The 11,993-nt window shown below is 49.6% G+C and overlaps 1 protein-coding gene across 2 annotated transcripts in view; it reads right to left on the bottom strand.

The window, feature by feature from the left end:
• Positions 1 to 175: 175 nt before the first annotated feature.
• The window catches only part of LOC146708646 (echinoderm microtubule-associated protein-like 6), a 46,929-nt gene continuing 35,111 nt past the window's right edge, over positions 176 to 11,993 (bottom strand). For both annotated transcript variants that reach the window (XM_085460641.1, XM_085460642.1), the window contains 10 exons: positions 11,584 to 11,792; positions 11,345 to 11,502; positions 4,657 to 4,771; positions 4,380 to 4,568; positions 4,131 to 4,303; positions 3,890 to 4,052; positions 3,630 to 3,733; positions 1,713 to 1,866; positions 1,535 to 1,635; positions 176 to 686 (listed from right to left, as the gene is read on the bottom strand). In XM_085460641.1, coding sequence (XP_085316767.1) covers positions 662 to 686; positions 1,535 to 1,635; positions 1,713 to 1,866; positions 3,630 to 3,733; positions 3,890 to 4,052; positions 4,131 to 4,303; positions 4,380 to 4,568; positions 4,657 to 4,771; positions 11,345 to 11,502; positions 11,584 to 11,792 — 1,391 coding nt within the window. In that variant the 3' untranslated portion in view covers positions 176 to 661. The remainder of the gene's footprint in view (positions 687 to 1,534; positions 1,636 to 1,712; positions 1,867 to 3,629; positions 3,734 to 3,889; positions 4,053 to 4,130; positions 4,304 to 4,379; positions 4,569 to 4,656; positions 4,772 to 11,344; positions 11,503 to 11,583; positions 11,793 to 11,993) is intronic.

Genomic DNA, 11,993 nt, shown 5'->3' with positions numbered 1-11,993 from the left:
AATTCATTATTATCAGGATGTCCTAAAAACTCCCTGAAAAGCCTTCAGCTGATCCAAAATGCTGCAGCAAGAGTCCTGACAGGTCCTGATGACCTTTGATCCCTCTGTGTGGGGTTCCAAGAAAAGTGTTTTTTTATTATCAGACAAACAGCAGAGAGAAGACAGCGCCACCGTGTGGATGTAAATATTTATTTTCTACCTTAATAAATACATTTTCTTCATTTCTATTTGTTCTGTTTTGAGGTAGAATTCTTTTACTTTTTAAATAAAGTTCCATACAAACTGTTTTCTACTTTTTCCCTTTTTAATAACTAGGATCAAACACAGATCCATTTTCCTCTTTTTTATCTTCATCATCATCATCTTCTGACAGGACACCACGACAGTCTGATAGCACCACCGTTATAAATAAAGTTGTATCAAATGTTTGGTCAGAGTTTGTGAGAAAGGCACATCCCGACAAACCAGACACAGCTACACGACACAGCTACACGCCGTCCACAGGTCACAGCAACACGCCACAACAGCAGGAAACACGTCCTCACATTAACTGTACAGCAAGAGGTGAACTCGGGTCAGAGTTCAGACCGAGGAGTCGGGGGAGCAGCATCAGAGGAGAAGAGGAGGAGACTCTTGTGAACCCAACAGGACTGCAGGGACCTCACTGACACTTCCACACAAACAGGCTGCAGAGAGGAGACGAGAGACAGACAGCAATCAGTAACAACCAGCCAGTCTCCAACCTTCCTTTCAGAGTAGGAGTGTGAAACAGCAAGCAGACCATCTGCAGACGAATGGCTTATTGGAAGAGTTTCAGTCAGGTTTCAGAGCTCATCACAGTCTGGATTCAGGAGACACTATCTCTACTTTTAAGATTCAAACTTTCCTTTTTGCTAAAGCATATAGTTAGGGCTGGACCAGGTGACCCTGAATCCTCCCTTAGTTATGCTGCAATAGACGTAGGCTGCCGGGGATTCCCATGATGCACTGGGTGTTTCTTCTTCACTCACTATGTGTTACAGACCTCTCTGCATTGAATCATACCTGTTATTAATCTGTCTCTCTTCCACAGCATGACTTTATCCTGTCTTCCTTCTCTCACCAATCACAGCAGATGGCCCCGCCCCTCCCTGAGCCTGGTTCTGCTGGAGGTTTCTTCCTGTTAAAAGGGAGTTTTTCCTTCCCACTGTCGCCAAAGTGCTTGTTCATAGGGGGTCATATGATTGTTGGGTTTTCTCTGTATCTATTATTGTACAATCTACCTTACAATGTAAAGAACCTTGAGCCAACTGCTGTTGTGATTTGGTGCTGTATGAATAAAATTGAACTGAAAACATACATCCTGAAGGTCCTGAATCTTTTTCTCTGTGAAATATTAGAATTTTGTCTCAGGGGTCCTAAAACGTCTCATTTAGATCAAGTAAAAAAAACAAACAAGCAAAGCATGAGTTTACTGTCTGAGCTGCTCTGCAGTCAGTTTTCTGCCCACGTTTGGCTGGTTTCACTCAAAGATTTGGTGTAATTCAGGTCTCACCTGCAGTCGCTGCCGCCAGCGCTGATCACATATTTATCATCGCAGGAGAAGCGGATGTTGGTCACGTGAGCCGAGTGGCCAAAGTAACGCTTGTGCTTCGCCTGGAAATAAAGACAGAAGGTGGCGCTCAGTGTGAGCTGAACCTTTCAGTGATTTCTCATTTTCGGAGCTCACTTACAAATTTTTCGGCGCAGGGGAAGTCGAAGAGCTTGATGAGGCCGAAGTCGTCTCCGGTCACCATGTTGACTCCAGCGTGAGAAACGCAGGCACAGTTAACGTCGGCCTTCTCGGCGTTACGAGGCCAAATGCCGACAACCTCGTCCCCCACGATGCTACGAAAACCGAACAGAAACGCCTCCGTCAGGTCGGTCACACCTTAAATGAGCTCAGGAAGGTGGCAACGCTTCTGGAACTAGTTCCTGTTTTTTATTCATGAAAAGTTCCTCCAGATCTTCCTGAACCCATCCCAATTTGAATCCGTGCTTCCTGTTTTTAGTTCAGGACTCCATGGCGACCCAGGGCTGGAGGATTAGTGCTCTGCAGCTGGGTCCCAAACCTCTGAACTTGTTTACTTCCCTAACAAAGGCCCGGCATGAGGGAACCCCACCACCACCAAGGACAGCCCCATCTTATCGTTTTGTTTCTTGGATTAGAGAGGGCCCTGATTCCTCTGCATCCCATAAAGCAGGGGGCTCAAACTCCAGTCCTCGAGGGCCGCTGTCCTGAAACTGTTTCATGTGTCCCTGCTCCAACCTGAATACAGTTAGCAGGTCATTAGCGAGAGAATAGGACCAGACTGCATGCTGAGGCGGTAATTCTTGATTCATGTTACATAGGGCTGCCACAATCCATTATTTTGATAGTCGACTAATCGGATCATCATCCATTGGATGTAAAACTACAGCTTATTGCACCAGCAGCATCTGCTCTTATATAACCATCATTAGCTTACAGCTTGAAGTGTTTAAGGTCTGTGCTAACTAAAAATAAAGACAAGACAAGTTTATTACATTTTAATGAAATTTGCAGATTGTTTCGGTGAAGTTTAATAAACTCCTTGCTATCTAAAATATAACAGGACACTGGAGTATATTCTCCAGCATCTCACACTTCTGATAATCAGCTGTCTGCTTGACGTTTATTCAGCTGTGTAAAAACTATAACTTTAATCTCAGCCAAACCGATTTACTCAGGAACAAATAAAATACTAAAAAAAAGCCAAACAATAACATTTTTAAGTTATCTAAGTGACTCATATATCATGTTTAACCTGAGTAGTGAAAGACGGCGGTGGGTTTGAAAACGATTTGCCGGGAGTCCGGTGTTCTCACGGCGCTACCCACTAGCTATCGAGCTAGTGGGTAACAGACGTCGCCGAAAACGTCGGAGCGCTTTTGAAAATATGCGGTGTCTTGATAAACTGAGCAGATATTTGAGGTTTACACAGCTACATTCTCGCCTGAAAATATGTTAAACGTTTATTTTGTGACCCAGAAAGAATAATAAGAGTAATATTAAAACTAACTAGCTGCCGCCATTGTTGGAAACTGAGCTCGGCTGCGCTATGAATTCTGGGACACAACTTCTTCTTCTTCTTCGGGGTTTAACGGCAGCTGGTTCCTTGTACATGCAGTGCTGCCATCTTCTGTTTCAGTCCGTTATTACACTCTTAAATCCTGCTACTTATTCCTGCGTCCTTTGTGATCTTACAAAGCTTCAAACGACGCGTCGACTATTAAATCAGTCGTCGACGATTTTGATAGTCGACGTAATCGTGACTAATCGACTAATCGTGGCAGCCCTACTGTTACAGCAGCTCATGACTGAATGAACACAGTGCAATAAAAGTAAATTTTTCCAAACACTTACTCGAGTAGGTAGGGTTAGGGGTCACCACCTCAGCATGCAGTCAAGTTCTATAGAGCCTTGCTAATCACCCACTAATTGTATTCAGGTGTGATGCAGCAGGGACACATGGAATAGTTTCAGGACACTGCCCCTCGAGGAGTTTGAGACCCATACATGGTCTGAGGCATTCCCACTAACACTAACATTAGCTAACATTAAGCACAGCAAATCAACTTTTCTGCCTCACCTGGTCCAGGTTGCCCAGGTGATCCTGTCTAGGATGGGCTGATCCGTGATCACCTTCCCTGAGGGAACTTCGTGCACCTGCCAGGTGTAGGTGCTTGTGGACACCTGTGAATAAATCAAGACATTGAAAACCAGCTCTCACCTGACAGAGCTCTGACCCACAAGGAAAAGGTCAGAGGTCACAACAACAGACCCATGTGTCATAACTCAGCACGTGTCTTCTTAACCTTTAACCTTTATTTAAGAAGGAAGTGAAAGTACCTGGATGTGTCTGCTGTCAGCAGAGAAGTCGATCTGGATGACACACCCGGGAATGTCCTTGCAGTAACCAATCCGATTAAGCGATGGCCCGAGAGAGAGGTCGTAGAAATCCACAGCGCTTTCAACTGAGCCCACCGCCAAGAACCGGTTATCTGGACTGAACCTGAACAAAGAAATCCAGAAACTGAAGTTAGTCCCAGAACTGTTAGAGGCTCCTGTTCGTGCTAATGTTCAAACCCACCGAATATCCTGGATGGCCACGCTGCGGTCTCTCTTCTTGCCCCAGACGGTGAGCGAGTTGACCAGCAGGACGATGAACTCCCCGTTCTCCATGCCAATGGAAACCATTTCTCCGTTGGGACTGTAGGACGTGCACTTGGCAGGATGGCCCAAACTCACCTTGTTCAGGAGTTTCTAAGACAGAAAGCAGGATTAAAGGAATACACCGTACCAGGTGAGGTCGGCAGCACACCACAGTTCAACCCCGTACCTTATCAGCCAGGTCCCATATTCGGATGGTCCCGTCATCGCTGGCGGAGATGAAGACGTCTTTGAAAGGGTGACTTGTCAAACCCCAGATCCCTCCCTGAGTGTGTCCGTTGATCATGGTGTTGGAGGCAGCGTTCTTTTCTCCAACCTCTATGATCTCCCCATCCTTGGTTCCCACCAGGATTTTACCCTGTCAGAGAGTTGGAGGTTACTCTTCCTGTCACTGGAATCACAATAACATCAAGCACCACGGACCTTCCACTGTGTGTTCTTCACACCTTTCCTCTGCAGACAGATCGGACGCTCTCCACCGGTTGGCCGGTCTCCAGCTGAAAAGCTCGGCAGCGCTTCATCTCCTGGTCCCAAAGCTTCACAGCACCACCCTCTTTGGTCCTGATGAACAGCAGCAGACAGTGGGATTTCATGTTTTTTATATACATCAAAGGAATCCAGAAGAAGGGTACATCCCTAAAATGGATCTGTCTGAACCCTCATCTTCACCTGGTGTAACCTTTAACCTTTAGCCATGCTTGTGGCCGGTCCACACGGTTTATAGCCGTGTTTCCCAACCACTGTGGTGCGGCAGATTATCTGATTCCACCTGATTAGTACTCTAAATGACCGGCGTGAGTAACGGGCAGAACAATGGCATTCTCTTCCACTAGAGGGCAGTACAACTACCTGCTCTAATTCAATGGGTCTCCAACTGCCAGTAAAACAGAAGAAGTCGAAGAAGAAATTACATAATCCCCTCCTTGAATCGCTACCTTATCGTGGTGGAGGGGTTTGTGTGTCCCAGGGATCCCAGGGGCTATGTTGTCTGGGGGCTTTTGCCCCCTGGTAGGGTCTCCCATGGCAAACTGGTCCTGGGTGAGGGACCAGACAAAGAGCGATTCAGAAGACCCCCATGAAAAGAATATCGAGGGAACAGTTTACCCTGCCCGGGATAGGGTTACCGGGGCCCCGCCCCGGAGCCAGGCCCGGGGAGGGTGCCCGAGGGCGAGCGTCTGGTGGCCGGGCCTTAGTCCATGGGGCCCGGCCGGGCACAGCCCGAAGAGGAGACATGGGCCCATCCTCCCGCAGGCCCACCACCCGCAGGAGGCGCCATAGGGGTCGGGTGCATTGTGAGCCGGGTGGCGGCCAGGAGCGGAGGCCCTGGCGGACCGACCCCCGGCTGCCAAGACTGGCAATAGGGACATGGAATGTCACCTCTCTGGTGGGGAAGGAGCCTGAGTTGGTGCGTGAGGTTGAGAGGTACCGGCTAGATATAGTTGGGCTCACCTCTACGCATTGTCTGGGCTCTGGAACCAGTCTCCTGGAGAGGGGCTGGACTCTGTCTCAGTCTGGAGTTGCCCCTGGTGAGAGGCGGCGGGCTGGGGTGGGTATTCTTATATCCCCTCGGCTTGCTGCCGGTACGTTGGGGTTTTTCCCGGTGGACGAGAGGGTTTGTTCCCTGCGCCTTAGGGTCGGGGAACGGGTCCTGACTGTCATCTGCGCTTATGCGCCGAGTGGCAGTTCGGAGTACCCAGCCTTCTTAGAGTCCCTGGGAGGGGTGCTGGAAGGTGCTCCACCTGGAGACTCTGTTGTCCTGCTGGGAGACTTCAATGCTCACGTGGGTAACGACAGCGAGACCTGGAGGGGCGTGATTGGGAGGAACGGCCTCCCTGATCTGAACCCGAGCGGTGTTTTGTTATTGGACTTCTGTGCTAATCACAGTTTGGCCATAACGAACACCCTGTTCGAACATAAGAGTGTCCATAAGTGCACGTGGCACCAGGATGCTCTAGGCCGTAGGTCGATGATCGATTTTGTAATCGTATCACCAGACCTGCGACCATATGTTCTGGACACTCGGGTGAAGAGAGGGGCTGAGCTGTCAACTGATCACCACCTGGTGGTGAGTTGGATCAGGTGGCGGGGGAGGACGCTGGACAGACCTGGTGCACCTAAACGCGTAGTGAGGGTGTGCTGGGAACGTCTAGCAGAGGCCCCAGTCCGCGAGATCTTCAACGCACACCTCCGGCAGAGCTTCAACAGCATTCCGAGGGAGGCTGGGGACATTGAGTCCGAATGGACCATGTTCAGCGTCTCCATTGCCGAAGCTGCTGCATTGAGCTGCGGCCGCAAGGTGGTTGGTGCCTGCCGTGGTGGTAATCCCCGAACCAAATGGTGGACACCAGAGGTGAAGGGAGCCACCAGGCTGAAGAAGGAGGCCTATCGGGCTTGGTTAGCCTGTGGGACTCCGGAGGCAGCCGACAGGTATCGACAGGCCAAGCGGAATGCGGCTCGGGCAGTGGCTGAAGCAAAAACTCGGGTGTGGGAGGAGTTCGGAGAGGCCATGGAAAAAGACTTTCGGACTGCCTCGAAGAGATTCTGGCAAACCGTCAGGCGTCTCAGGAGGGGAAAGCGGTGCTCCACCTGCACTGTGTATAGTGCTGGCGGAGCGCTGTTGACGTCGACTGAGAAAATTGTCGGGCGGTGGAAGGAATACTTCGAGGACCTCCTTAATCCCACTGACACGTCTTCCGGGGAGGAAGCAGAGTCTGGGGATGAGGGGTGTGACCCACCAATTTCCGGGGGCGAGGTCACTGAGGCAGTTAAACAACTCCTTGGTGGCAGAGCCCCTGGTGTCGATGAGGTCCGCCCCGAGTTCCTGAAGGCTCTGGACGTTGTAGGGCTGTCTTGGTTGACACGTCTCTGCAATGTTGCGTGGAGATCAGGGGCAGTACCTGTGGACTGGCAGACCGGGGTGGTGGTCCCCATCTTCAAGAAGGGGGACCGGAGGGTGTGTTCCAACTACAGGGGGATCACACTCCTCAGCCTCCCCGGGAAAGTCTATGCCAGGGTGCTGGAGAGGAGGGTTCGTCCGCTAGTCGAACCTCGGATACAGGAGGAACAATGCGGTTTTCGTCCTGGTCGCGGAACACTGGACCAGCTCTTTGTCCTCTCGAGGATACTTGAGGGTGCATGGGAGTTTGCCCAACCAGTCTACATGTGTTTTGTGGACCTGGAGAAGGCATTCGACCGTGTCCCTCGGGGCGTCCTGTGGGAGGTGTTGCGCGAGTATGGGGTGTCTGGCCCATTGCTACGGGCCATTCAATCCCTATACAACCGTTGCAAGAGCTTGGTTCGCATTGCCGGCAATAAGTCGGACTCGTTCCCGGTGGGTGATGGGCTCCGCCAGGGCTGCCCTTTGTCTCCGGTTCTGTTCATAATTTTTATGGACAGGATTTCTAGGCGCAGCCAAGTGGCGGAGGGCTTTCGCTTTGGTGGCCTCAGAATCTCATCTCTGATTTTTGCGGATGATGTGGTTCTGTTGGCTTCATCGGGTGAGGGCCTCCAGCTCGCACTGGAGCGGTTCGCAGCCGAGTGTAACGCAGCGGGAATGAGGATCAGCACCTCCAAATCTGAGGCCATGGTTCTCAGCCGGAAAAGGGTGGAGTGCCCACTCCGGATCGGGGATGAGTTCCTGCCCCAAGTGGAGGAGTTCAAGTATCTCGGGGTCTTGTTCGCGAGTGATGGGAGAAGGGAGCTGGAGATCGACAGACGGATTGGGGCTGCGGCTGCAGTAATGCGGACGCTGCACCGGTCAGTCGTGGTGAAGAGGGAGCTGAGTGTAAAAGCGAAGCTCTCAATTTACCGGTCGATCTACGTCCCTACCCTCACCTATGGCCACGAGCTGTGGGTAGTGACCGAAAGAACGAGATCGCGGATACAAGCGGCGGAAATGAGCTTCCTCCGAAGGGTGGCTGGCCTCTCCCTTAGAGATAGGGTGAGAAGTTCGGCCATCCGGGAGGGGCTTAGAGTAGAGCAGCTGCTGCTCCACATCGAAAGGAGCCAGCTGAGGTGGTTCGGGCATCTGGCAAGGATGCCCCCTGGGCGCCTCCTGGGCGAGGTGTTCCAGGCATGTCCCACCGGGAGGAGGCCCCGGGGCAGACCCAGGACACGCTGGAGAGATTATATCTCTCGGCTGGCCTGGGAACGCCTTGGTATTCCCCCGGACAAGCTGGAGGAGGTGGCTGGGGAGAGGGAGGTCTGGACCTCTTTGCTTAGGCTGCTACCCCCGCGACCCGACCTCGGATAAGCGGATGAAGATGGATGGATGGATGGACTCACGCTGTGAGACGATGCAGCGCATAATAGCAATAGATAAATATTTGAACAGAAACAGCAGTCAGTCTGACCTGGTCCTGGAGAAAACTCCGACCCAGATGAAGGCCAGAGCATGAGATGGGTCAGAAGAAAGCAAAAAAGGTAAACTGGGGACGTATGTCTGTGAAGGTTCTCAGTCATCCAGGTCATCGTAGTCAAAGGAGCTTGCAAAGAAAAGCGTCTGGACTTCTTTGAGTTGCTTGAAGACGTTTCACCTCTCATCCGAGAAGCTTCTTCAGTTCTAAGGTCAAATGGTGGAGAGTCCCAGATATAGGACGATTGGGGCGACCGTGGCTCAGGGGGTTGGGAAGCGTATCTGTAACCGGAAGGTCGCCGGTTCGATCCCCGGGCTCTCTGTCCTGGTTGTTGTGTCCTTGGGCAAGACACTTTACCCTACCACCTACTGGTGTTGGCCAGAGGGGCCGATGGCGCAAAATGGCAGCCTGGCTTCTGTCAGTCTGCCCCAGAGCAGCTGTGGCTACAACCGTAGCTGCCTCCACCAGTGTGTGAATGTGAGAGTGAATGAATAGTGGTATTGTAAAGCGCTTTGGGTGCCTTGAAAAGCGCTGTATAAATCCAATCCATTATTATTATTATTATTATAAACCTAGTGGGAGTTTCCCCCCCACAGAGGGACAAAAGGACCCCTGATGATCCTCTAATCGCCTGAGCCAAGGTGTGAAAGTGGGTTTGTGTCCCAATCAGCCAGGGTTTCGGGTGAGCTCACTGTGAAACCTGGCCCCACCCTATCATGCGAATCCCTGAGGTCAGATGGCCCAGGATGTGAGTGGGCGTTAAGGCGTCTGGGGAGGTCACCATTTGACCTTAGAACTGAAGAAGCTTCTCGGATGAGAGGTGAAACGTCTTCAAGCAACTTAAAGAAGTCCAGACGTAAACTGGGGACAAACTGAGCCAAGCTCAGTGCTCGGGGGAAAATGATCAATATGCTTTTTGTTTGGTGGTGTGCTGTGTGATTTTTCATATGAGCCGTGCTCCAAAAGGTGTGGAAACACTGGTTTATAGAGCCACTGTGGCATCACCCACTGTGGCGTCACTAGAGATGGACCGATCCGATATTACGTATCGGTATCGGTCCGATACTGACCTAAATTACTGGATCGGATATCGGAGAAAAATAGAAAAATGTAATCCGATCCATTAAATATCACACCTCACAAAACTTGCGACACGCCGTAACTCGCCTCAGAACGTCGGAGCAGTATGCATCACGTGATAGAGCGGCTGTGGCATGCGGGACCTGTCGGTGGTCTGGATAGCATTTGGAGCTTCGCTAGCAACCTGGCATTTCATCTCCGACAAAGTTATCCCGACAGAAGTAAAGCAAGTGTGTAAGTCCATCTCTGAATGTAAAGCATTCCTGCGTTAAGCTTAACAAACGATATATGGAGCGACTGCCTCTTCTTGCTGCTGCTTCAATCATGAAACTGCTTAATGATCAGCTGATCATCTCTCTCCTTTGTTTTTGGCCCACTTTGCACCAGAAAGAGGAAACCAGCGGCTGAACAACAGCAGCACGTTTAAGCTTGATCAGCTGTTGTTAGAATTTATTTAATATTACTTTCTACACCAGGATCTTTTTCTACGTAGCTGACGCTGGTAACTGTGCAGGGGCGGATCTAGCAAAGTTTAGCCAGGGGGGCCGATAGGGCATGAACAGGGAAAAGGGGGCACAAAGACATACTTTTCTTTCTTATTCTCATTTAAAATGTCGAGCTTTTAATAAATAATTATCTGACACCCAAAGTTTTAATTTGATGTAAAATGAATAGAAGTCCATTACTGTATATAGTGACTATTAAGTCTAATATATATACCCTAGTAAGCTATAGTACTTTTTCCTTTGGGAAGGTACCATCTGTGCAGTCTGCAATTTTGTTGAAGAAAGATGTTGAATCTATTTAATATTTCTTGAAAAATAATTGATTTCTGTGCATTTTCTTTCACACTGCATCAAATTAAGGTTGATTACGGCGATTAAGCATCATGAGGTGGAGCGTGAGGGGTGGTTCCCTATTTTTTATTTATTTATTTTTGTTGTTGCTGGGAGTTGGAACCCTATTAGTTAGGTTGCTTAATATTTATGCTAAGTACTCTTTAAAATACCAGAATAGGGAGGATGGTGTAGGTTTAAGTTTATTAGATTGATCAGTATTGCTGAACTATGAAATTTTTTTTTGCATACAGGTATAACAGAATAGCTTTAGTGTAGTTGTTGTTTTAAACTTGAGTATGAACTTATACAAAATGCAGCAAGATATTTAAAAAACAGTTTTGTTGATTAAAAAACACTATATCGGATTCATATCGGTATCAGCAGATATCCAAATTTATGATATCGGTATTGGACATAAAAAATTGGTATTGTGCCATCTCTAGGCATCACCCACTGTGGCATCACCCACTGATTCCGGAAGCCATCGTTTAGAGCATGGATTTTATCATGAGCTAATGCTAGCGACTTTTGTTACCACAGACTATATGAAAGCATCAGTCAGACAAAGATTAGCAATGTCCAATCAATCACTGCGCACCAAACCTGGAGCTCCGCCTTCTTGGACCGTCTGTTAGTAAAAAAGCTCCAACAGCACAAACACGGTCCAGAGGTCCAGTTCAGGTGAAGCCTAGCAGACAGCTAGGAGCTACAACTACCTGTGTCACTATCCACATGTAATTCAAAGAGGCCACACCCCTAATAATGCAAACTTTAAATGACTGGTTGAATCTGGGACCATTTTTTTGTATTAACACCAAAAGCAGGTGGTAGGTCAGCATCTTCAGGAACTGCAGACTCACGGTCGCTCCTTCCCCCCAGTAACAATAAGGCCGTCCCTCAGAGTGGTGTACATGGTGAAGACGGGACCGCTGTGCGCCTTTGCCACCACGCGCACCAGGAAATGCTCCCGCCACACGTACACGTCTCCGTTGATGGCGCCAGTGAATGTCAGGTTGTTCTGAGTGAGACAAACAGCGATTTACCACAAGTCCGCAAACACCAGAGCGTTACATACAAAAGCAACGTCAGCGTTTCTTACGGCGCCGAACGCAACAGACAACATGGTCTGCATGCGGCCGTCCTCCACTGAGCCGATCACACCTTTCTTGTACATGAGCGAACCTCCAACCAGAGTCCAGAACTTGATGTGTTTGATTCCCACCGACACGAACTGGGTGTCAGAGTCCGGCCGAAACTCCACCACGAAGATCCGCTCAGTGTGGCCGCCCTTACTCGTCACCTTGGTGCCTGACGGACAGGTAAGAGGTCAAAGATCGTCCCATCTATGTCACATACTTTGTCTTGTTTGGTGTGGAACAGATGGTCCAAACAATAATGTTTCCCCCCCGAGGCATCATTGATAACAACCTTAATCCTGAACCTCGAGTCATTAGGTAATCGTGGGGATCAGGAACAGTGTTATCTGTGTAACCCTCGATAGTGTCAGAG

This window comes from Copadichromis virginalis, linkage group LG6 (assembly GCF_057382275.1).
Source record: "Copadichromis virginalis isolate Kocher_CV1m ecotype Utaka linkage group LG6, C_Virginalis_male_GT1.1, whole genome shotgun sequence".
Taxonomy (NCBI): Eukaryota; Metazoa; Chordata; class Actinopteri; order Cichliformes; family Cichlidae; genus Copadichromis; species Copadichromis virginalis.
This window is presented reverse-complemented; position numbering and strand designations above follow the sequence as displayed.